At 45.2% G+C, this 25,045-nt stretch overlaps 1 protein-coding gene across 1 annotated transcript in view; it reads right to left on the bottom strand.

Moving 5' to 3' along the window:
- NCAPD3 (non-SMC condensin II complex subunit D3) overlaps positions 1–25,045 on the bottom strand; it is a 579,984-nt gene that overhangs the window by 245,504 nt on the left and 309,435 nt on the right. Inside the window, exon 16 of the mRNA XM_069614114.1 lies at positions 2,564–2,784. Within this exon, the coding sequence (XP_069470215.1) occupies positions 2,564–2,784 (221 nt within the window). The remainder of the gene's footprint in view (positions 1–2,563; positions 2,785–25,045) is intronic.

Genomic DNA, 25,045 nt, shown 5'->3' with positions numbered 1-25,045 from the left:
GGCAGGGGGTTCAAAGGTGGTGGTCTAATGAGGCGCGCCTCACCCCGCGGTGGACTCTTCGGTGGCAGTGTCCTAGGGAGAGATGGCTGATGTGACAGAACAGCTTCTTCCTCTTCCAATTGCAAAAGACTTGCTTCTGGAACCACAAGGCCACCTGGTAATAGAGCCGCCCCCAGGTTTGGAAACAGTTTAAGGACAATCTGGCCTTGCTGCTGCTGTGTTGGTGTGGGTATCGGGGTCAACAGCTGTGGTGACAATTTTCTGGCAGGATTTGTAACTTTTCGACAACAGTATGGTCGACGAAGCACGCGTGGTCGATGCGCTCGTGTTTGTAGCCAACAAGGTTGAGGTTGACAACAGTCCTGTCATTGTGGTAGATGACGGTCCTGGTGCCGACGGCCTTGTAGACGACGAAGTAGATGGTTTTGTCACTGATGATGACGACAAGTCTGCGGTTTTAGCCGCCATTTCGCTGACAAGGAAGTTCCAGTCGATGACTTTGGTGTAGATGACCTGATGTGCGACAAAGGCAGCTTCGTAGCAGACTATGGGGTCGGAGAGGAGTGCTCACCAGACTTGGAGCTGGACCTCTAGTTAGAAGCTTCTTTGGGGCGATGGAAAGCTTTGGTCCTTCTACCGCCCCGTCTGTCCCTGTGTACCGACCCTTGTAGAGGCCCGGGCCTTATGGGACTACCTCCAGCCAAGTTGTGCAAGCTATACCTCTTGCTTGAGGTGGTTCGCTGGGCTATCCTGCCCTTCCATAAAGAGGGGATGACTCTGCACCGAAGCAAGAGTCAGGGGCCTTGCCAGCATCTTCCAGCCAAGCGACGAGACGGCGGCGACGGTCCTTCAGCGTCTTGGATGTGAGAGACTGGCAGATCTTGCAGCCCTTAATGACATGCTGGGGGCGAAGGTGAAGGCAATAGACATTCCTCGTGATGATCCTCCACATACACATTCTTCAGCCCACAACGGGCACACGCCCAGAACTGGCACTTTCTTGTGGATTCCTCCATGAGGTAGGCCCAACTGCATAGCGGACTTGTCTTCGACCTTCACCGGCGGCAGGAACGTTGTTGGCACTGTGTTGTCAGTCGAACGATGTCGAAGAAAACATTTTTTGTCAAAAATACAAAATTATTGTATATTGTTCATAGAAAATTGTAGAAGAAGATTTTAGAGGACTCCCAACACCAACGTGTGGTAAAGAGTCTGAAGATGGCCGACAGGGGAGTGTTTCCTATTGGCTATGGGAAGAATGACCCAAAACAACAACGATATAGCACTAAAGTGACTGAAATTTCAGTTGAATTTAAACTGCTCTATTTTACTGAGGATTCCCAGCCTGACAGGGAATATTCACAGCATGTGAATCTATGAACGATCCAAAGCTGGAGAAAGTAAGAATCTCAAAGGAGAACCCAGAGGGTTCCCAGCAACACTGCTCGTAAGGAGCAGGTGCTCCATAAATCAAATACAGATGCCATAAAAGAGATAGGGGAAAGTAGACTCCATAGAATAAGTAACACACGGAACAGAGTTTCAAAAGGTAGTGCCACAAGAACAATGAGTGGAAAAAGCCTCCACTCATTCTGGATATAACGAAAAAGGTCTAGAAGTCCTGAAAAAAGAGCTGGGGGTCTCACTAGGAGAGGGGATGAAGCAAACAAATGATAAACCTCCTTTAACAGTGACCATAAGAGATTGGCAAGGAGCCTGCTGGGCTGAAGGCTGTGGAACTTGTATAAACCAGTCAGAGCCTAGAGCAAGTTCAAGTCCAAGAGGGCAACCCTTAGCTGGTTGGTGAGCTTACCTTCAGCCTGAAAAGCAAACACAAGGAAATGGGTGTGGTTGGCGTATTGGGCACAATTCCTGCCAGTTATCACTGTAGATATCCCAACCCTGGGGGGAATTATTAAGTTCTGGTAAGTAGGCGTGTGCCGTGAGTGTGTTTCAAGATCAGAGGGCAAACCCAGCTATAAGTTGAGAAAATCTCAGGGTCAAGCAAGAAGTTTGCTGGGGTGCTTTAAAGACCCTGATGTTGCGAGTGAACAGGAGACTCATGTGGTTCAGCAACCCTGGACTCCTGTTATTCAGAGAGGGGCTTTCAACTTGAACAGGGACAGTAGGTCCTTAGAGACCATTCCATTTGGTGTTGCTACTCATTCGTCCTGGCAATGTTCAGCTATAGCTTTCCCCACCTCTTGTGTTTTAGAGGATTCCCCCATAGGTCCCGCAAGAATTCCACAACCCTTCCACGCAAGGGAAAGAAAGTTGCTGAATTTGTTTCCAATCTTCAGCTGCCAGTTGTATCCTCACAGTGGCCTCTCTTACAATGCGAGAATTTAAATTGTCCCTGACTCGGCGGTGAATGACAAAACACAAAGAACACTTCTACAATCGACATTGGCAAGAAAATGTTCATTAAGCGGTTGTGTTAGGAAAGTCAAATGTACCAAATCACCTGCACAGCTTGCTTCCCAAACAATAGTATACAAGAGTCTTCTAGCACCCTTCGCTCAGCCATGCAATTACGTTTAACTAGGAATAATTACCCACATACCTCAGCTCCTGGCTTTCCTCATTGAGCCGTGAGAGTAGATCCCAGGCCAGTTTCTGATGGCTGTCATCTAGCCGGAACTTGCTATAGTGTTTCACATGCTGCAGCATCAGCTGATCTAGGCAGTCAAGCGCCTTGTCCTGCACTGTACTCTCTGTGTCAATCACCACAGGCACTATACCAGTCAGCCAGGCATTCTGCAGCTTCACATTTTCAGTCTGAGCCTGGATGCCAAAGAAAGAAATTGTAGCTTTTAAAGCACGATGTTTTAGGGAGCCCAAGAACAAAGACTTGCCTGCTAGCGATTTTATATATGCACAATATGAAATAAACGCATCCCATTACAGACTTACCTGGGGCAAAACTTGAATGACAAAAGTGGTAACAGAATAAATGTTATGTTATGAACTCTGAATATACCAAGATTTCCTAATGAAAAGAATGTCACCAGGTTTAGTCAAAACAAGTGTAAAGTTTCACACGTTGCACTTTATTAGCCAGGCATAATAATCCTTCACCCCTTCAATTATCCACATGCACACAGCACACCATTTCCTACTCGCCGAGAGTTAATTGTCACTCGCCAAAAAAGAGTGCACATTTTGTGAACTGGTAAAAATATTATTCTGTTCATCATGTCCTTTTTTTGTGGCACCCGTAGGACGCATAAAAGAGTTCATTTGCGAACAATGATTTACGGGAAAGATAATAGATGTCCCAAATAACTTGTTCCAGTATTTTGCACAGTAAATGTGCAAACAGTGAAATATTGCATTCAATGATGAGCTTTGTTTACACCTTCGACTATTTCAGAAATTTGATGCATCGAAATCACAAAGCAGAACATAAAATACATTACACCAAATATACAAATTCTCTAGAGTTCATAAACCATTAGTCAGATTAGCAGCTTCATAAGGTCGCCCCTTCTTAACCATGCCTTTTTAAAACAATAAAACTGCAACAGCAAGCATCACACAATCGTTCCGTTTATTTACACAAAAAGTGCTTGCGATGAAAAATATGCTTGGAAATGTCCTCTAATTCAAGAAATAGGAAGGGAATTTTACCTTCTCTATAACTTTCACAAAAGGAAATTTTTGGGAGCAGTTTGTACCATTTGTCAGTACAATAAGCACGCATACGAGCTCCTAAACGTAAATTAAGGTAAACTTTTACAAACAAAAGCTGTATTGAATCTAAATAAGAAGAGATGTTATTTGAAATAAAAGTAACCATCACTGACAGTTTTAATTACTTGTGTAAGGGCACAATCCTGATAATTGTTTATTTGTAGAGCGCTTATACACAGGTGAAGTGCTTCAAGGTGGGAAGGGAGCAAGGGAATCCGAATACAGTGGTCATTGTTAGGTCTTGAAGATTCCGAATGATTAACAATAACTATCATACTAGGCCAGAGGCATATCTACTAGTGAAGCGCTTGAAAGCGGGGTGTGGAGGGAGGGGTGGAGGGGGGGGGGGAGATGGACGGGGAAGGAACATACAGGTCAATAAACTAAAGTTCTGGTCAGTCGAACATATCAGATTGCTTGGTGGTTGGTAATCCAATGCGCCTATGGAGGAGTATTTCAGCACATCCAGGCTAGGGAGGACTGGACAGACTTGCTAGACCTAGAACACTCGAGGTCATGTAAGTGAGCAGAACAAGAAGTGCGAGGGAGGGGGCAAATGTGTCCACTCCAGCAGGAGCCAGGGTTAAGTGAAGAGTGGTTGCCCCGATCATGGGGCATATTGCAGTAGTGCCAGCGAGAAGTGCAGAGGCCCGAAGGAAAGTGCAGGACTGGCAGGGGCGCCTGGGAACCTGTGAGGCTCTGGAGGTGCACCAGGCGACCAGTCAGCTAACTGAGCAGGTTTGGGAAGAGAAGGAGGGAGGGAAACAAGCAAAGAGGGTTAGGAGGGGTGAGGGAGAGCGCAAGAGGAAGAAAAGAAGGTGCTCTTGAGGAGTTTCCGGAACTTGAGGAGGTCCCTTTCAAGACGGAGAGAGGTAGGAAGGGTGTTCCAAAGGGAGGCACCTGCAGTGGATAGAGATCTACTCCCAAATCTCTGGAGAAACGGCTCACCTGCAGGGAGTTGGAGGAGGCCAAGTGGAGGGCTCTAGAAGGAGAGTATTTGAGAAGAGCGTTGTAGATCGCCAGGGTCCCTGTTCCAGAAGCACTATGGACTATACAGAGGGTCTTGAACTTGATCCTTGCAGCCACGGGAAGCCAGTGGAGCGATTTCAGTGCCGGAGATATGCGGTCACTGGGCTTGAGGCCAAGAATAAGTCTTGCGGTTCTGTTCTGGATAAGTTGTAGAGGTTGGAGAGTAGAAGTAGGAAGATTGAGAAAGACTGTTGCAGTAGTCAAGCCTGGAGAGAACCAGGGCTCTGGAGACAATGAACCTCTGGGGAAGGTGAGAAAGGGTAAAATACTGCTAGTAATGGGACTTTGTGGACATGTCTAAGATGTGGGAAGAGAAGGAGAGAGTAGAGTCGAAGATGACCCCCAGATTTTTTCGTTCACTGGTGGGTGGGGGCGCAGGACCAAGGGAGGCCGGCCAGAGTGAGTGGGAATGTGGGAGCAGGGGTCCAGATGAGGACGATCTCTGTCTTTCTGGCATTAAGGCAGAGGTCGTTAGCAGCACACCAGGACTGAATTGTGGACAGTCAGTCATGAATGGGCGAGGAGGCGTAAGTGGCCGGGGCTAGCCTGAAAGAGCTGTGCATCATCCTCATAGCACTAAAGTTGGAGTTAAAGGCAGAGATTTTGTGGGCCAACAGGGCCATGTATACATTGAAAAACCAGGGGGATAGATTTGAATCCTGCAGAACACCACAAGTAGAGAGAGCAATAGCGGAGAGAAAGGACCCAAGTTCCACCTGGGAAGGACGGTCTGAGAGAAAGGACGCAAGCCACGCCAGGGCCTGATCTGTGATGCCTAGAGTATCACAGAGACGGGAGATCAGGATGTTGTGGTTTACTGTATCAAAAGCAGAGGAGAGCTCAAGGAGAATGAGAACAGAGGGAGAGTTGGAGTCAAGGTTTGAGAGCAGGTCTTCACAGGTGCTCAGTAGAGCAGTTTCCATGCATCTGGATGCTCTAAAGCCAGACTGATGGTCATGGAGACAACCAACAGATTCAGTATGGAGGGTAAGCTGAGCTATAGCCAACTTCGAGGAGTTTGCCCCGGAACGGAGTAATGGAGATCAGGCGACAGCCGGAATAGGAGGGTCGGCAGGGTTTTTTTTTAGCAAAGGGTGCACAAGAGAGTGCTTGAGAGAAGTGTGGAAGACAGCAGTGGCGAAGGAGAGGTTGCAGAGGTCTGCCAAGGATGGAGCTAGAGAGTCTATGTTGTCCTTCATGGTTTTGGAGGGGCAATGGTACACCTGTTTGGAGGAGGCTTTCATAGATAGGACTTGTCCAGAAACCACCTCCGGTGTGAGAGGGAGGAGAGAAGTGGGTGCTGGGATGGGTGACCGAAGGGGTGCAGGAGGGGGTGCGGAGGCGAGAGAGGACAGGATGTCCTGTGTTTTGGCAGAGAAGTGTGCAGCCAGGGCACCACACAGGGCCTGTGTGGGTGCAATAGAGGATGAGGCTGTAGTAGGGTTGACCAGTTCCTTACAGACTTGAAAAGTTTGGCCGTATTGTCAGAAGCCGCAGAGATGCAGGCTTGAATATGCACTCTTCTTGTGCCAGATGCAGAGTCTATATTGCCTTTGCAGAAGGCGGCAGGCCAGCTTATCGGAGGGTTCACCTGAAGATCCCCATTTCTGCTCCACTGCCTTGCGTTTAAGGTCAGCTAGATCAGAGTCGCACCAAGAGTTGCACTTTTTGTGAGGCTTCAGTCGGACCCTCGTGATGGGGGCAAGGATGTCGAGAGTATTGGAGGTGGAAAGGTCAAAGTTAGAGAGGGCTGTGTCAGAGTGGGAGTCAGCCACAACAGTAGGAGGGGCGTAGGTGGAGGCAAAAGCAGCCACTGACACTTTTTTCATGGGTCTAAAGACCTTATAGGTGGGAGGCAGTGCAGGGTGTGCCAGTGCTAAAGGAGAAGAGAGCTTAAAGTGAGAAGAGGGTGATCAGTCCATGAGTGTGGAGTAGTGAGAGGGATAGAGAGAGGGATGTCTGGGGAGATGAGAGCATCCAAGGTGTGGCAAACAGTGTGTGTCAGGCCAGAGGATAGAATGGACAGAGAGCGAGTCGCATAGGTTGCAGAAAGCTGAAAAGTCAGGAGAGTCAAGATGGATGTTGAGATCCCCAGCAGGAGTTGAGCAGCGGCGGAGCGAGGATGCTTGGTCAGCCCATTCTGAGAGGAAGAGGATGGAGTGGCCAGGCGGCCGATAGGTGGCCAGAGTAAGTGAGGAGACATGGGAGAGAGAAAGCTGGCAGAGCAAGCATTCGAAAGAGGAATAGGCCTGAATAGGAATGGTGGACAAATGGATCCACTCAGGAAAGATCAGGGCAACTCCCCCTCCCTGGCTTGTTGAGCATGGGCTCAGAAAGGATCTTGTAGACTTCAGGGAGAAGTGTATCAAAACTTGTGCCAGAGCTGTTCTTAAACCAGGTCTCAGCGAGAGCAAGAACATCAAGGTCCAGGTGTCCAAGGTGTTGGCAGATGTCAGGGGAGTGCCTGACTGCAGAGAAAGTTAAGCCTGTCGCACCTCATTTTGTTGACTTGATTAGGATAGATGGTTAATCCCAAAAGGTACCACATGTTGATTTTATTAAAGTATCTTTTAATGCAATGCCGGAACACCCTACCTTCAAAAGGAGAGCTGCATTTGAGAAGTTTGTAATTAAGTTATTCTCTACAATAGACAATTAACATTCATACAGCATCATAAAGGGAAGCAGACATTGCTTGAGATTTAAAAACTTCAAATGGAGGAGGATGTGGGGGGGGGTTGTGCTGCTAGAGAGCTCAGTTAAGATGGTTGCAGGCCCATGAGCTCCCAAGCAGCCTTGAATATCCGGTCATAATCCTGAGCGACCCGTACTACTGTGGACATTATCTGAGCTCTGCATGGTGCGAGCTAGCCTGGGGGACCACTGTGTGAAATCTAGAACGGTCTATGTGAAGAGGCAGTGACCCCCGGGACATTGACACAGAGCACCAGAGAAGGCCCCTGCGAACGATCCTGGCAGAGGGCCGAAGGCATATTAGTCTCTTCCATGTGAATGAGACAAAACATTGTTCGTCAATGAACGCAGAGCCACCCTGGTAGTATCTGACTTACTTGGAATAGTACAGAAGGCGGACAGCGCGGTTAGCTGTTTGTTCACAGTATCTTCACGGTAGAAGTCAACGTTAGAGAGCTGCGATCACGTGATCTGATGTTTTTAACCTCTGTTTCGTGGGCGGTGATCTGTGATTGGAGCGCGTCTGTGTTCTAAAATGACTATGAAGCAACTCCTTCCCCCATCCAATTTAATGGGGCTGGAAACAGATCCTGTTACTGTCGACACATTTGTGGGGGGGGTTTGTTGTTTGATATAACACAATTGTCAACCAAATCACCCACTAATTACTAACATCACTTTGAGCATCTAGGACAAGTAATTTCTTTGAATGGCAAAATAATACTTTTTTGTATTTTTTTTTTTCTCTCTATTGTGACTGTGCTGTCATTTATTGTTAAGTTTGTACCTAAATGGGCTTTATCTTCTTTGTCCATTTTTTTATCATGTGTTAAATAATAAAACTGTATTTATATCTCTGGGTTGGGCCCTACACTTGACCTGGCGACTCCCAGGGGTGTTTCTACATATTGCAGTGAGGGGAGCACTTGCAATGACGCTCTGGCAGGCAGCAGGGGCTACTGCATAACGGATTCATACGAGGAGTGCAACGTGGTCGGAAACCGAGCCTTCACACAAGAGTCTCGGGAAGACCATTGTGATTGGCAGGCGCAGAGTGGAACCCCCTAAAAGGTGTGAACTAACGAGAAGGGTTGGCGCCTCGGGATACCCCCGCTCAGTCCCTCGGCATAATAAGGAGCAGGGGGCAGTCCCTCCAGCAATATTGGATTGGAGCTGGCAAGGCTCACATAGAAGACGGCGGATTACAAGACTGGGCATGTCTACAGCCGGCCTTGATAGACCCGGATGGGGCGCTCTGTAACATCAAGAATATGTTGGGTTAGGTAGAGGCAAGCATACAATCACTGGATGGCAAGATGGATACCTTGACCTGCAAGGTGGATCACATGAAGGTCCGTCTGGATAAGCATGGAGATCGCTTGGATGAAGTCGAGAGTCGAGTGTACACATTAGAGGACGAAACCAATGCTGCTGGTAGGGAACTAGCAACAATCAAGAGAGTGATCAAAGAGCTGGCGGACAAACAGGATGATTTTGAATCCAGATCTCAGAGGAATAATCTGAGGATTGTCAGGGTGCCCGGGGCAGGGATCAACGCAATATAGAGTTACTGGTGGAGAATCTCCGGAAGGAGGTCCTGGGTGACTATGAATTATCTGCGGTGTTCATTGAGGCAAGGATCCACTGTATACCCAGCGGGAGGAATCCAATACCAGGTGCGCCTGCCCAGCCACTTATTGCTCGGCTGCTGAACTATCGGGATAAGGACCTAGCCCTACGAAAAGCCAGAGAAAAGGGTCCTTTAGTATACTGCAGCGCATCAATCCGGTTATTCCCAGACTTCTCTGAAAGTACAAACATCTAGGAAAACATTTATCGATGTTAAGAGAAGACTTGGAGAAAGAGACATGAAATACGCTATGCTCTTCCCTGCCAAATTGAGAGTGGAACATGACGGCCGGGTGCTCTTTTTCCAAACTCCTGATGAGGCAAATTCATTCCTCAAGTCCCTGCCCAGACTGCAATGCTGCAAAGGGAATAACAAATAAGGGGGCACCTGCCATGGGGCAGGCACCATGTTGCATCATTAAGCGAATGGATTGGTTTACCACACACTAGCAATCGAGACAGTGTCCATCGATGAGGGCTGCTTGGATAACCGGTCCAGGCAGACCCCCGAGCCCGAGCACATGATTGTTATTGAGAGGAGCGGGCTGGGGGGTAACCAGCAGGTTGGGGTTGCTGGTGGAGGGGGGTTGTTGTGGGGTTTGAAGTTCAAGGTGCACAGTGAATTCATGGGGAGCTCTTCCTTGGATGACTATGGTCTATAATTACAGTACAAACTATTAACTGGGAGAACACTGATGTCATACGGATGCTAGGAAGACACTATGGCCAAGTCCCTTAGAAGCATGACGTGGAACGTCAGGGGCTTGAACTGTCCGTCCAAGTGCTGCAAAGTACTATTATATATGCAGTGTAATCAGGTGGATGTGGCGTTCCTCCAGGAGACTCATTTAACCCAGGGGGAGAATCAAAATCTTTATTTCCTGTCCTACTCTGGGGGGGGGGGGGGGGGAAGAGAGGCTGTATCCTGCTGCTAAACTGTTGGGCTCTGCCTGACGTCCCAGGCTAAATACCAGGAAGGGAGAGGCCTCTTGGTGCATGGATCTATTCAAGGTCAGAAATGTACTTTGGTTAACTACTATGGCCCCAATCAAGACTCGGAGCCCCTGGAGTGGATCAACCAACTGGAGGGGATGACACCTGGGGAAATCTTGTGGGCTGGGGATTTTAATGCAGTCATGGAGCCAGACCAAGAAAGAACATGGGAACCCATCGACAGTCGCCGAAGGTGACTTGCAAACTACGAGATATGTGCTAGGCATGGGAGGTGCACGCTATCTGGAGGACTAGGCATCCAGAGAGGGCTGAATATACATTTCATTCCTCGGTTCACAATTCTGTCTCCCGATTAGATTACTTTTTGATATCCGATACTCTAATAGGTGGGTCTCTGAGATGTCCATATTGGCACGCATTGTCAGACCATGCCCCGGTTCTACTGGTTATGGAGATACCTGGTCGAGGGGATGGGAGTCCGCCTTGGGTGTTTATGAGTAAAGGTCTAACAGATGGAGTCTTTTGCGAAGGGCTCTCCAAGGCCATCGAGACCTTTTTTGAGATAAATGTGGGCTCAGTAAAGTCATATGCAAAACTGTGGGAGAGCTTTAAATGTGCAATTTAGAAAGCATGTTTTATAGTCAACTATATTCCTCTCAGATAAGTGTCTCACAACAGGAGATCGATCAGTATCTGGATCACGCTGCACTGTACCGCTGCTCGGATGAGGAAAGGGAGTGGCTAGGAGAGCCAATAACATTGGATGAGGTCATATCAGCAATTAAATCCTCATCACGCAAAGCCCCCGGCCCGGACGGGTACATGGCTCAATTTTACAAATACTTTGCTAAGAAGCTGGCCCCCATTTAATGGAAGTAAATCATCAAAGTTTGAGAGACAGTCAACTGCCAGACTCCCTAAGGGAGGCAGTAGTAGTGGTGGTGCTGCTGAAGCCAGATAAGGAAGCGAACAATTGCTCACCGTACTGCCCCATATCCCTTATGAGCCTGTATAATAAGATTCTAGGTAAGCTACTGGCCTCTAGGCTAGCGCCGCTGATCGGTGAAGGCAGACCAGTCAGGATTTATACCGGGACACACTGCCTCCTATGGGCTGCGCAGGAAGTTTGGGTTAAGTGTCCGCGGTGCAGCAGGACGATTCTATAGTGGCAGCACTGTTTGACGCCACAAAAGCATTTGACTCAGAGGCCCTTTAAGTTTGCACTTCTACGTAGGATGGGGAGCACTTTATTTCATTGGTGTCACTATTTTACACATCTCCTAATGCCAGTGTTAGAGTGAACGGCCAGTTCACGACTGTTATACCGTATGGAGGGGCATGAGACAAGGGTGTCCTCTCTTGCCGTTACTATTTGCACAAGCAATTGAACCCCTGGCCGAGATAGTTTGAGAACGTCATCTCCATAGGGGGGGGTATGTCGAAACAAGGGGATTGCCTGCCTCTACGCGGATGACATGGTGCTTTATATCAGAGATCCACAGGGCAACCCCTGGATCCGATAATGGCCGATGTAGTTATTATTTGGGGATGACTCTGGGTTCCTAGTCAATGCTAAGAAAGCGGTTCTCTTCCCACTAACAGATAGAACCGAGCGCTTCGTCGACAGGTGGGGATTTCAGTGGCATGGTGCATATACACAGTACCCAGGGATAAACATTGCACAGTCTTCAGGGGAGTTAAACACCCATAACTATCAGCGTGTGTTCGAGCAGGCTAAAGCAGCGGAGGACCGGTGGATGAACCTCACGCTTAACCTTTACAGGAGAATATCCCTGGTCAAAACGACGCTACTACCGCGCTTCCTGTATGTGTTTCTCAATGTGCCCCTGGACCCACCCAAGGAGTACTATCGGTAACTAAAATTAGCGATATTGCGGTTTATCTGGGCAGGTAAACAGGCCAGGGTATCATTGGAGAAATTAGAAACGCCTCTAGATGAGGGAAGACTGGTGCTCCCAGACCTCGAAATATATTATGAGGCGGCACAGGCAGGGTTCCTCCTTTACTGGTTTGGGGACAGGATAGACAGAAAACAGAGGTAGAAAGGGCTCTGGCGACTCCCTTTCTTTTGAGGTCAGTTATACTGACAGCACCCAACAGAGCCTTGAGAGTAACACACATGGTGGAGTTGACCTGTAGGGCGTGGACTCGCATAGAACAGAAAACCAAAGGGGACATGATATACTCACCGGAATTACCGGTTATCTACATACCCGGATCCTACTGACCAGTGAGAGAAGTTATGTGGGCTGCAGGAAGCGCATGAAGATAACATGCTTTCAAGATCTCTTCCCAGATAGTCTCTTCCTAACACTAGATGCGATGAAGAACAAAGGGGAACACTTAGACCCCTAGATATATTTTTATACTTTAGACAGAGAATAGTTAAAACAGATTATTCCGGCCTTCGCTAAGGAACCGGAAGCAGTCCCAGATCCTAGACAAACTGCTTAGAGGAGCTCATAATGGTAAGGTGGCGTCTACCCTATATAGCATGAGCTTGAAATCTACAAAGGGGGTGCCTCCTCTCGGATGAAGTGGAAAAGATCATTGGGGTGTATGGTGTCAGATGAGGCACAGAACCATTGTTGTAGGGAAACTAGTAGAGTAGCTCTCAACAACAAATTTAAAATGAATCTACTTCAAATCCTTGCACCAGTTCTACTACACACCGGCCTTGTTACACAAATGCTTCCCAGACACCTCCGAGAGCTGCACAAGATGTGGTGCTGCACCTGCAGACTTTCTACACTTGGCATGCGGTTGCCCAGAGATTGTACTCTTCTGGGAGGTTGTCTTTGGAACACAGTGAAATTGTGGGCGAGAAAATAGACCCTGACCCAATTAGCGCATTATTGGGCCACACTAGGCAAATACCGGGTAGAGTAAGGAAATTGGCCAGGTTACTCCTTCGTCTGGCCAGGAGGCGGGTGGCAATGATGTGGGGGAGGTACTCTGTCGCCAAGTATGAAAATATGGTGGGAAGATATCCTATACTGCAATGAAATGGAGACAGAATATGGTAGATTGACATACCCCCTAGCGAAACCCAGAGATATCTGGAGACCATATGTACATTTCCTGATCACTCAAGCCCAAATACTGCAAAGAGGTATAGTAACTATAGAGCATTGAAGTAAGGGAGTAATAACCCACTAGCAAGCTGAGCCACCCTGGGGCTCTAAGCACTGACAGCAATGAATAATCAGATGTACTGTGTGAATAAACAATGTATACATAGGGGGTTGGGGGGAGAGCATTGAACTACTGTGATACCGGTGGTGTTGTGTTTTTCTTTTACTATGGGTTGACTGGTTGTGATTGTTACTGCAAAATGCTAATAAACAGTTTTAAATGTTTTACAAAACTTCAAATGAGGGAGAGCTTGTTGTTCCCCCAAAACACTTAGACAAGGAAACAGTGATACCTGGTCGTTTGATCAGTAGCCGCCCAATATTGAGAGCCTGTAGGTTCCAGGAGCAATTTCCCCCCCCCACCAAAGAAATTCCAAAGTAATCGAAATGGTCAACTTTAGATACTCGTACTTTGAGAACTCAAAATTTAAACTAATATTTGTCCCAAAGATTTGGTTTAAATATAAAATATAGTTAACCCCTTTAGAGACCACAATGCACTTACTCAATTTGCAGAGATCCATCAAAATCTGTGATAATAAAACTGTTGTCCGCAAATAGAATTCTTATTTTATTGCCATTTATACTGTGGGTGTCAGCTGCCCAAGATAAGAATAGTCAAATCTATGTCATTAATAAGCAACAAAAACAATAAAAGGGGCTAACATAATGCTCTGAGGTGCACAACTATCAACCGGAAATGGCTTCCTTTTCCCTGGCATCATCTTAGTTGTATTCCTACGTTATACCCAACTTTAACAAAGTATCCTATAACAAAGCATGGTGTACTAAATAAATGCAGATTTCAAATCTACCAAAAGAGTGTGTAAGGGCTTCTTTTTCAAAACATTTTCACAGGATGCAAAAACCTGATTGCTTATGCCCAATCCCTTCCTGAATCCAGCTGGTCATTAGTGAAATTATTGTTCTCAGAGACCGAAAAGACCAGTCTCTAAAAAAATCGTACTGCACACTTTCTTCAGACAATGAAGCAGGGCAGGGATAATGGGCGATTGGTGGCTGGATCAGTTCCATCTCCTTATTTTGAAAAATGGGACACTTTCAGCTAGCTATCCACCATGGCGAACTAAGAATATTTTCAGAGTTAAGTTAAACAGCAAAGTTAAAAAAAGGAACCCAAATATTTGTTTCAACCTTAAAAATATCGATAGGAAGGCGATCCAGGCCAAGAGCTTTCCTAGATTTCTGCGAGGTTACAGCTTGGCCAACCTTCCCCAGATAAAAAGTATCACAAAAGTCAGGAACAGAAAGCACAAAAAAAAATTACAATACAGGTTAGTATAATAGACACCTTTAAAATGCATTAATAAAGCGTTCACTGGTGGACGGCTCAACATCCAGGGAACCAGGAGTAACAATTTGCCAAAATGCTGCCCGATTATTATTGGCAACTACAGAAAAGTATTGTACCCAGTTACAATGCTACTGCTCTTTCTTAGAATGCATTAATTTCTTATATTCGGTTTTAAGTTTAGAAATTGTAACCTCATGCGCCTGGTTACAGGTCTCCAAAGAGGAGAACAGCTTGCTCGAATTTGCCTACATTCCTCATCATACCATGAAGGTCAATGGTACATCTTTATTTCTAAGAGTGAAATTCGTACAAGTAACAGTTTAATCAATGGCACTAAACCATCACATAAACTGATCTCCTGTATGATGCCCAATCCGTAATTAGTAAGACCCTCACTTCGAATCAGTCAAGGTGAAATTACTGACCGTAATGTTCTTTCTATGGATTCTTCTCCCGCAGATTCCTCACCCGATAGCTATCCTCATCCAGCTCTGCTACTTGGAAAGAAGCTTCAATAGGGGGCATAGTGGACTTCGACTCTATCGTTGATCCGTCTTGCTCGGTGCTCCATCGCTGGCTCCGGACGGGATGCCAGGCGTTTTATATATATATATATATATATATATATATATATATATATATATATATATATATATATATATACACTGCAGCACTACGCCCCGTACCTCTGTCCTACCTTTTTTTCCCCGTGCTCGGCCACTGCAGAGGAAAAAAGCAAGAGAAAGGGGCCAAAAGCCCAGTAGAAAGTTAGAGAAAACATGGATCCCATAGGGATACGAAAACTAGTACATCAACTTTCCAACTAGTTCTAGATTATTATTAGTTCTTGTTGAAAAATTACAGAAAACGATCCCTCAAGGACCATCACTGCGTATCCTCTCTTAGAGAGGAGGCAACACCCAGTGCCAACGCTTTGTGAGCTGGGATGGATGGGTGGGGTGATGAGGAATCTGCAGGAGAAGAATCCATAGAAAGAACATTACGGTGAGTAATTTCTCCTTCAATGGATTGCCTTTCTCCCACAAATTACTCATCTGATAAGACTCAAAGCAGTGGACCAATTTAGGTGGGTAGAAAGCTTACAGCAACAGGTTTTGTAACAACGCCCTGCCAAAGCGTACGTCAGCCCCATGGGCAACATCTAGGCTGTAATGCCCTGTAAAAGTGTGGAGTGAGGACCAAGTAGACGCTCAGCAAATATCTCTGATTGGGAGTCCCCTTTGCAAGGCTGTAGATGTGGTAACCCCTCTGGTCGAGTGGGCTCTGATGCCGGGAGGCAATTCCTTGCCAGCAGATTGGTATTCTGCAATGCATAAAATGATCCACCGGGAAATCGTCTGCTTAGTTAAAGCTAGACCTTGCCTGGCCAAAGAGTAATGTATGAGAGGAAAGGTCGTTTAGGCCCTCTCCCCTCGACGCATGCTCACTATGCTCGTCCCACAGCTGCCCATGCGCCTGTGGCCAGAGGTGGCGGACAGCCTCGGGACGACACATACGAGTGCAACGTCCAGAAGAGGGCCGATTACTGACTTCATTTTGTACTGAAACCAACTCCATTTTGTATATGCCAAAGCAGGCCTCACAGCAGAGCCAGCCTGCAGCTCTCCCCTGGGCCGTGCACAGTTAGCCAGCTACTCCCCCGAACCTCCGCCCCTCGGGTGTCCCTGCAGCTGCCCTGTTCTCACGGAAGACTGGGCGCGAACTGCTACAAGTTGAACACTATCTCTCGCCTTACTCCTTTCCATCACTGACCTGTGAATGACCAGGCAAGAGCCTGGGCCTGGAAAAACAATCTCCACAAACATGCCACATTACTTGCAGACTCTACCCTTAAGATATACAACTTTTAGAAACCCCCAACCTCACACCCCTTTTGATGTGGCAGATGCGTGCCCCACGACTGTGTGCCACCCTGTTTCACCCACAACGCCAATCCCCTCTGTAAGGCTATACATTCTCTCCTATGTTTGCGTATAAAGGAGCAGTCTCTATGAGATGTAACCGAACGATCAATAATGAACCCATCTAAATGAATTGCAATGAATATGACGACATGATCCACATGTTGGTGTCCTAGAATGTTGATTACATGTCTTTCAGTACCAAATGCCCTCGCAAAATGTATGAAATGCTAGGTGGCTCGTACGTTAGGATGAAAAATGTATGGTCCGCATGCTCACTTGTTTTTCAGTACTGTGCATACTCGCAACTGTATTGAGAGGTTATAAGATTCAGGTGTACAATATAAAAGGTGCGGCCACGAGACTAATGTAAAAAGCAATTCTGTAGCACAGGGCACCATGGTATATGTGAAGACAGCCCACTATATAGTCTGAACCGGTTTTCTATTTGTTGTAAATGAAGTGAAAGTAAACATGATCGAACCCCATGCCAATAGTTTACTTATAATTTCACTGATCGAACTGGGCCAAACTTGAAAAGCCAAAGGGCCCTCTCTCCCCTCTCCAGCAGCGCCGAGCACGAAGAGCGCACAGGCCCCACCTTTTTTCCCTCCTTATGTTAGTGCTGCGACCAGAGGCCCATGCCTCACTGATGCCTTAATGCAACAACTGTATCCTCTCCCACTTCTACTTGGCCCACACCGAATGTCACCTACCTGCCCCCTGACAAAAGATGACCCCCATAGCTTCCCTCCTCTCAGTGACCCGAGACAATACATAAGTCATTCTCCACCCAACTGTCATGCCAATAATGGGTATTTTTTTTATGAGTGTCTTGTTTATTGCATACTTTGAAGTGGTGTGTAGATTAGAGAGTTAGTATCCATCACCTTATCCGAAGCCCCCATGACATTCACCTCGCATTGACCAGCACGGCTGATGCACGTGATGTCCGCCTTACCGCCAAGTAACTATCCAATCAACTGCAGGCGGCGCCTACACAGCCATACTGGACTTGCGAATCTACCAATGAAAATGTAACTCATGTAACCCATAGATAGTCGTCATTTATGATGCTGTAACCCTTTTTAGAGTACTGTTAGAGTGATGTTGGGCAGAGCGCTCTCGGATTTTGTTCTCTGCTTGCCCTATTTTTGGTTTTAGATTAACGTTACTTTTACTTTCACCCGCACTTGGTCTTGGTCTCATTCCCTCCTTGGTTGTGTCCATTATTGACTCTCATTGGGGAGTTTTGATTGCATTTTGGGAGACTCACTTTCAGCCTTGAATAGCTGATCAGCTTTTCGGTATTTTGCTGTCCTAGCTATGTAAAAATTCAAGGCCCTTTTGGGGGCCAGCTGATTGACGTGCACCTTTTCCTTAAGAGGGGAGTGTAGGTGGATAAAATACAGGCAGATTAATAGACTGCGAAAGGTGAATCTCAGAAACCACTTTCGGGAGGAACACTAGCTTTATCTTGAGCGAGACCTCACGAACAAAATTGCGGTTTAAACAAAGTCATTGCAATTCGCTGACCTGCCTGGCGGAAGTAATCGCAACCAAGAAAGTTGTCTTGAGTGTAAGCAGCCGTAAAGAGCAAGAATGCAAGGGTTCAAAGGGAGCCGCCATCAGAAAAGTTAGAACCAGATTTAAATCCCAATCTGGGACAACAAAAGGGAACCGGAAGAAACATTCACAAGGCCCTTTACAAATTGGGCCATAACCAGGATCGTAAAAAAGGAACTTTGATCCGGAGACCTTTTGAACACTGACAAAGCCGCCAAATATCGTTTGACTGTGGTGACCTGAAGGCCTGCAAAGGCCAGTGACGGAAGGAACTCCATCACTGTAGTGGTGTGACAAGAGATGGGCAATCTCGCATTTCCTTCACCACGCCTCAAATCTTCTCCACCTGCACGCGTACAGATAACTTGTAGGCGGTCTGCGTGCTGCCAGCAACACCTCAAGCACCTCCTTAGGGAGGTCCCAGTCATATCTCATTCACTCAAGAGCCACGCATATAGGTTAAAGGATTTCAGGTTCGGAGACACACGCAACCTTTCAACTGGGTCAGTTTGTTGCCTCGCCGCACGGAAAGGTGAGCAGATGGTTAGATCCAAGTCTGGGTACAACGTCGTCGTCGCACAATCCTGGACGATCAAGATCATGGTTGCTCGAAACCTCCCAAGAACCCAAGGAATGACTGGAATCGGAGGGAATGCGTAGTTGAGAGGGAAGGTACAAAACACCAGAAACTAATCCCCTAAAGCGCTGTTCAGTGGGAATTCCTGCAAGCAAAACTGGACTGTGGCAAACTGGCCCATTGTCTAGGTACCCCAGCAAGAGAAGACCTCCTTTAGGACTTCCTGGCACGCATCCCACTCGTGTGAAACCGTGCTCTGCCTGCTCAAAGCATCCACCAACCCATTCTCTGTCCCCGCCAGATGAACTACTGTAAAAATGATTTAACCTGCAAAATGTATATATAACCTGTGCTCAAATTGTATAAATGTATTACATGTAAATGTATATCCTACCTGTGCTTCCCTGTAACTAAGTTCCCTTTGTCAGGTTTCCTTCCCCTATTCAGGCTATTTTCCCTTATTCAAGTTTCTTTCACATTATTTCTCTTTTATTATCCTTTTTAGATTAGCCTTGTGTGGGTGGGAAGTTTTCTATTGTAGTTGGTTTGGCCTTAACTTCCTGATTCAGAATCCTGGTTCTGACCCAAGGCAAAATGGAGTTTCACATTGACAGCTCTGATTGGTTAGAAAACACTGCTGAACAACAATGAACATTCTAAACTGTCACTCTTTGCCTTTCATCATCTAAACCCCAGCTGAGAGGACGTGTGTAGTGGCTGCTCCTGCTTTAGACTTGGGCCTGGTGGATTTTATCCTTCAGGCGTTAGCAGTTGAGCGGCTACTTTCTTGGGGGTTTCAGGAGAAGTTATCAGCTGTCAGGAATGCGTTTTGAAGACAGGAAACTCTGAAGATCTTTAAGAAATCGTTCCGGAGATAAGTGACTTTTTTTTAACTGCTGCTCTGTTTATCTTAAAGACATTTAAGTGAGAACTCGTAAAATGTTACCTTTGAATTTATATTTTTGAACTTTGAGTGCGCTTGAAGATTTGCGCGAGGTTAACGGGTGAACGCTATTTGTAAAATGCGTACTACGTGTTATCTGAAACTAACCGTTGAACCTTTGCGCGCGCGAGAGAATTCAACTGCGCGTGAGTTTTCCAGCGCGTGCGCTTCCTAGCGCGAGAATCTGTTTGCCGCGTGAGAACTCTATAGCGCGTGTGTTTCCAGCACGTGTCCTTCCTAGCGCGAGAATCTGTTTGCCGCGTGAGAACTCTATTGCGCGTGTGTTTTCCAGCACGTGTGCTTCGGCGCGAGAACTCAATTGCACGTGTGGTTACCAGCGCGTGTGCTTTTTAACGCGTGTACTCGACCGCGTGTGAACTCTCTTGCACGTGTGGTTATAAGACGCGTGTGAATAGGCGCGGGAATTCATCAGCGCAGGAGTTTACAAGCACGTGTGTTTTCTGCACATGGACTTTTCTTACAGTGCGCGTGTTCTTCTACGCAGGAAGTTTTAAACGTGCAAATCTTCAGTATTGAGATTATCTGCGTGTGTGTTTAGCACATGTTTCTTCAAGAATTCACAAACTTTATAGAATTGTAAAAAGTTTGAAAACTAAATAAAAGTTTTAAATAAAAGAAAGAAAACATTAAAGACTATTTAACTGGACAATTAGTGAATTTTGGAAAAAAGGCAAAGAGCAAAACTTTCCAGGTTTGCCCAAATTAAGAAGTTGCTGTGAATTTCAAGAGTCTAAAATAAGAGATTTTCAGCTCCTTTACAAGCTTCTCTAAGAAATTTCAAGAGAAGAACCAGGTATGATTCTTAATTATTAGTTAAGGATTTAAAGTCTTTCCCACTCTAAAGGTTAAGTAAGTAATAAAAGGATTTGTATCTGCTTTTCTTATATCCTCTGCAGGTTCAGCTTTGGTTAGCCTTGACGCAGTCAGCCTGGTGTTGTTTTGTTATCCACTTCCCCCTTTCCCTTTGGGGTGTAGTTTGCAGAGCTGAATTGAAATCTAGTTTTGGGAATTACATTTCAGGGGGATTGTCGGGGGTTCAGCAGCTTCCGCGGACACAGGACCGCTCAGCCTGACACCCTTCAAGTAACAGTGCCACAATGCCCTAGTGCTGTTTGTGCGCTATACAAATGTAAAAAATAAAAATAAATAAACTGCAGAGAACGAGATCTGGTTCTCTAAAGCCAGAACCACTGTTGCATCGCGCCTCTGCAGAAGGCAAGGGAGCGTACGCCACCCTGGATATTCAGATCGTAGATGGCCACTTTATTGTCCATTAAGACGAGGACATGCTTCCGCTTCAGAGAGGGGGCAAACGCCTTCAGAGCTAGCCTGATGGCTGGAAACTCCTGCCTGTTGTTGCGTCACTCGGCTTCCATTGCTAACCAAATGCTGCTCACCTGCAAGTCCTCGCAGTGAGCGCCCCAACCATTGATATATGATGTCATTAATAACGAACATGTACACAACTGTTTTTCTAGGCGTGACAAGACAGGGGATGGGGGGACAAGACAACGATCTTACTAGGCCTTGTGTGTGCTGGGGAGAATTCTCATAAATGGCTGATTTCCCTTACCTAATGAGTCCCTCAGTGTCAGGACTGGCTGGGTTAGTAACAGGAAGAGTTTGTACATAGAATTAACATTGTGCTTGCCCAAGTCAAGATGGAGCGAAAGAAACTTAATCTGATTGGTTAAAGGAACAATGATATGTTTGGTTTGCCTGATTGGTGGAAAGGACAATGGGTTTGATTCTTGGGAGGTGAGCAAGATTCTAAACTGCCTTTCATCCAAAGAAATTCAGTGGCTGGTTGTACATTAGTTAAGCTCCTTAAGTAAGGCCTTTTCAGAGCTCAGAAAATCTACCAAAGAAGTAAGAATATCGTTAGCTTATCCAGTTTGAACAAGACGACATCAGGTGGGATCGTTCTTTTAAAGATTTTAAGATTGTCACAGTGAACTTTCATTTTCTTTTATAAGAAAACTTAAAGAGTTAACAAGTTTCAAAATCATTTAAGAAAAGAGACATTTACAGTTAAAGTTATTATAAGGAAAACAAGCTTGAAGATAGTGCGTAGGAGTTTAAAGTTAATTAAAAGTTAATTAACTGCGTGTAATGTTTTTCAAGACTGTTTAATGTGTGCGCGAGCTCGCAAGTCATCGTTTACGTGTTTTTGAAAGCGCGCGGGTATTCAGAGCGATAGAGCACGTGCCCAAATGAATTGCGCAAGCAAATTTTAGCGCGTGTACATTTTTAATGTGAAAGACGTTTCATGAGAAAGCGCGTGTTTTGCGATAGAGCGTGTGCCCAAATGGATTGCGCGAGTGAATTTTAGCGAGTGTACATTTTTTACGTGAAAGACGTCTCATGAGAAAGCGCGTGTTGGTTTGCGATAGAGCGCGAGTCCATTTTGATGAAGCGCGAGTTGTTTTAAACGCGTGAACTATTTTACGTGAAATACGTTTCGTTTCTCCACGTGAGTTCGGTAGCGATAGAGCGCAAGTCCATTTTTAACTAGCGCGTGTTATTTTTATCGCGTCTACGTATTTTTTCACACGCGCGTTTGGTAAAGAATCGCGTGTGTATTTTAAACGCGAGGACAATTCTTCACGTCTTCTGATTTCACGTGTTTATCGCACACGCTTATCAAGGAAGAAACTATACGTTCTTTGTGTAAATAAGGAAACAATTCACACGCAGAAGGAAAGCAGCATTCCAGGAAGTTAAAGAATATTTAATGTAATTTATGCAAATGGAATTCAATACTTCAGAGAAGGACTGCAATTTATAAAAGCATTGAAAACTACATAAAGTTAAAAGAACTTTGAAGCAAGAAGAATATCTAGTTCTGAAAAGGTGTTTGCAAGGGCCATCACTTTAGGATTCTAAAGAGACTTGAGTGGCTTGAACTATATGCACAACACAAGATATTATTTACAAGATATTCCACACAGATTACTAGCCTCTAAGTCTTTTACTGAGGTTTAAGAGGTTGTCAGGACTGGCTAGTTTAATAACAGGAAGAGTAACAAGATTAACATTGTGCCTTTAGAGCTGGCTGGCTGGGTGGGTTAGTAACAGGAAGAGTTTGTTCATAGAATTAACATTGTGCTTGCCCAAGTCAAGATGGAGCGAAAGAAACTTAATCTGATTGGTTAAAAAAACAATGATATGTTTTGGTTGCCTGATTGGTGGAGAGGACAATGGGTTTGATTCTTGGGAGATGAGCAAGATTCTAAACTGCCTTTCATCCAGAGAAATTCAGTGGCTGGTTGTATATTAGTTAAGCTCCTTAAGTCAGGCCTTTCCAGAGCTCAGAAAATCTACCAAAGAAGTAAGAATATCGTTTGCTGATCCAATTTGAACAAGAAGTCATCAGGTGGGATCGTTCTTTTAAAGATTTTGATATTGTCACAGTGAACTTTCATTTTCTTTTATAAGAAAACTTAAAGAGTAAACAAGTTTCAAGTTCATTTGAGAAAAGAGACATTTACAGTTAAAGTTATTATAAGGAAAACAAGCTTGAAGATTGTGCGTAGGATTTAAAAGTTGATTAACTGCGTGTAATGTTCTTCAAGACTGTTTAATGTGTGCGCGAGCTCGCAAGTTGTCGTTTGCGTGTTCTTTTTAAAGCGAGTGTACATTTTTCACGTGAAAGACGTTTGAGAAAGCGCGTGTGGTTTGCGATAGAGCGCGTGCCAAAAAGAATTGCGCGTGAGTTTTAGCGCGTGTACATTTTTCACGTGAAAGACGTTTCCTGAGAAAGCGCGTGTGGTTTGCGATAGAGCACGTGCCAAAAAGAATTGCGCGTGTGAATTTTAGCGCGTGTACATTTTTTACGTGAAAGACGTTTCCTGAGAAAGCGCGTGTTGGGTTGCGATAGAGCGCGAGTCCATTTTTATCAGCGCGTGTTACTTTTATCGTGTTTACGTATTTAACGCGCGCGGGTTTTGTAAAATTATCGCGTGTGTATTTTACACGCGAAGACAATTCTTCACGTCTTCTGAGTTCACGTGTTTATCGCACACGCTTGTTAAGGAAGAAACTATACGTTCTTTGTGTAAATGTGTAAATAAGGAAAACAATTCACACGCAGAAAGAAAGCAGTATTCCAGGAAGTTAAAGAATATAATTTAAAGTAATCTATGCAAATAGAACTCAATGTTTTCAGAGAAAGACTGCAACTTAAGTAAGCATTGAAAACTACATAAGGTCAAAAGAACTTTGAAGTAAGAAGAATATCTGTCAGGACTGGCTGGGTTAGGAACAGGAAGAGTAACAAGATTAACATTGTGCCTTCAGAGCTGGTTGGGTTAGTTATGCTTTTAGAACTGGCTGGGTTAGTAACAGGAAGAGTTTGTTCATAGGATTATTATTGTGCTTGCCCAAGTCAAGATGGAGCGAAAGAAACTCAATCTGATTGGTTAAAGGAACAATGATATGTTTGGTTTGCCTGATTGGTGGAGAGAACAATGGGTTTGATTCTTGGGAGGTGAGCAAGATTCTAAACTGCCTTTCATCCAGAGAAATTCAGTGGCTGGTTGTGTTTTAGTTAAGCTCCTTAAGTAAGGCCTTTTCAGAGCTCAGAAGATCAACTAAAGAAGTAAGAATTTTGTTTGCTGATCCATTTGAAACAAGAAGTCATCAGGTGGGATCGTTTCTTTAAAGATTTAAAATTGTCACAGTGAACTTTCATTTTTTTTTTAAGAACATTTAAAAAGTTAACTAAATTTCAGTCATTTTGAGAAAAGAGACATTTACAGTTGAAGTTATTATTAAGGAAGACAAGTTTGAAGATATGCGTAGGAGTTTAAATGAAATTAACTGCGTGTAATGCTCTTAAAGACTTAAATGTGTGCGCGAGCTCGCAAGTTGTTGTTTACGTGTTTTTTGAAGACGCGCAGGTATTCGGAGCGATAGAGCGCGTGTCCAAAAGATTGCGCGAGTGAATTTTAGCGTGTGTCCATTTTAACGTAAATGACGTCTCATGGAAAAGCGCGTATGGGTATGCGATAGAGCGCGAGTCCATTTTGGTGAAGCGAGAGTGGTTTTAAGCGCGTGAACTGTTTTACGTGAAATCCATTTCGTCTCTCCGCGTGAGTTCGGTAGCGATAGAGCGCGAGTCCATTTTTAACCAGCTCGCGTGATTTTTATCGCGTGTACGTATTTTTTCATGCGCGTGTGTTTGTTAAGAATCGCGTGTGGATTTTAAAAGCGTGCGCGTGTGTTTGTTAGGAATCGCGTGTGGATTTTTAACGCGAGGACAATTCTTCACGTCTTCTGATTTTTACGTGTTTATCGCACACGCTATTCAAGGAAGAAACTATACGTTCTTATGTAAATAAAGAAAACTATGCACACGCATAAGGAAGCAATATTCCAGGAAGTTGAAGAATGCTTATTTTCTTAATGTAATTTATGCAAATGGACTTCAATATTTCAGAGAAAGACTGCCAATATGAAAGCATTGAAAATTACCAAAGGTTAAAGAAAACTCTGAAGCAAGAGGAAAGTTTAGTCCAGAAATGGTGTTTGCAAAAAACCATCACT

The sequence above is a fragment of the Ambystoma mexicanum genome, chromosome 9 (assembly GCF_040938575.1).
Source record: "Ambystoma mexicanum isolate Mex_15411 chromosome 9, UKY_AmexF1_1, whole genome shotgun sequence".
Classification (NCBI taxonomy): domain Eukaryota; kingdom Metazoa; phylum Chordata; class Amphibia; order Caudata; family Ambystomatidae; genus Ambystoma; species Ambystoma mexicanum.
Note: the sequence above shows the minus strand (reverse complement) of the source record. Positions and strands in the feature narration are given on the sequence as shown.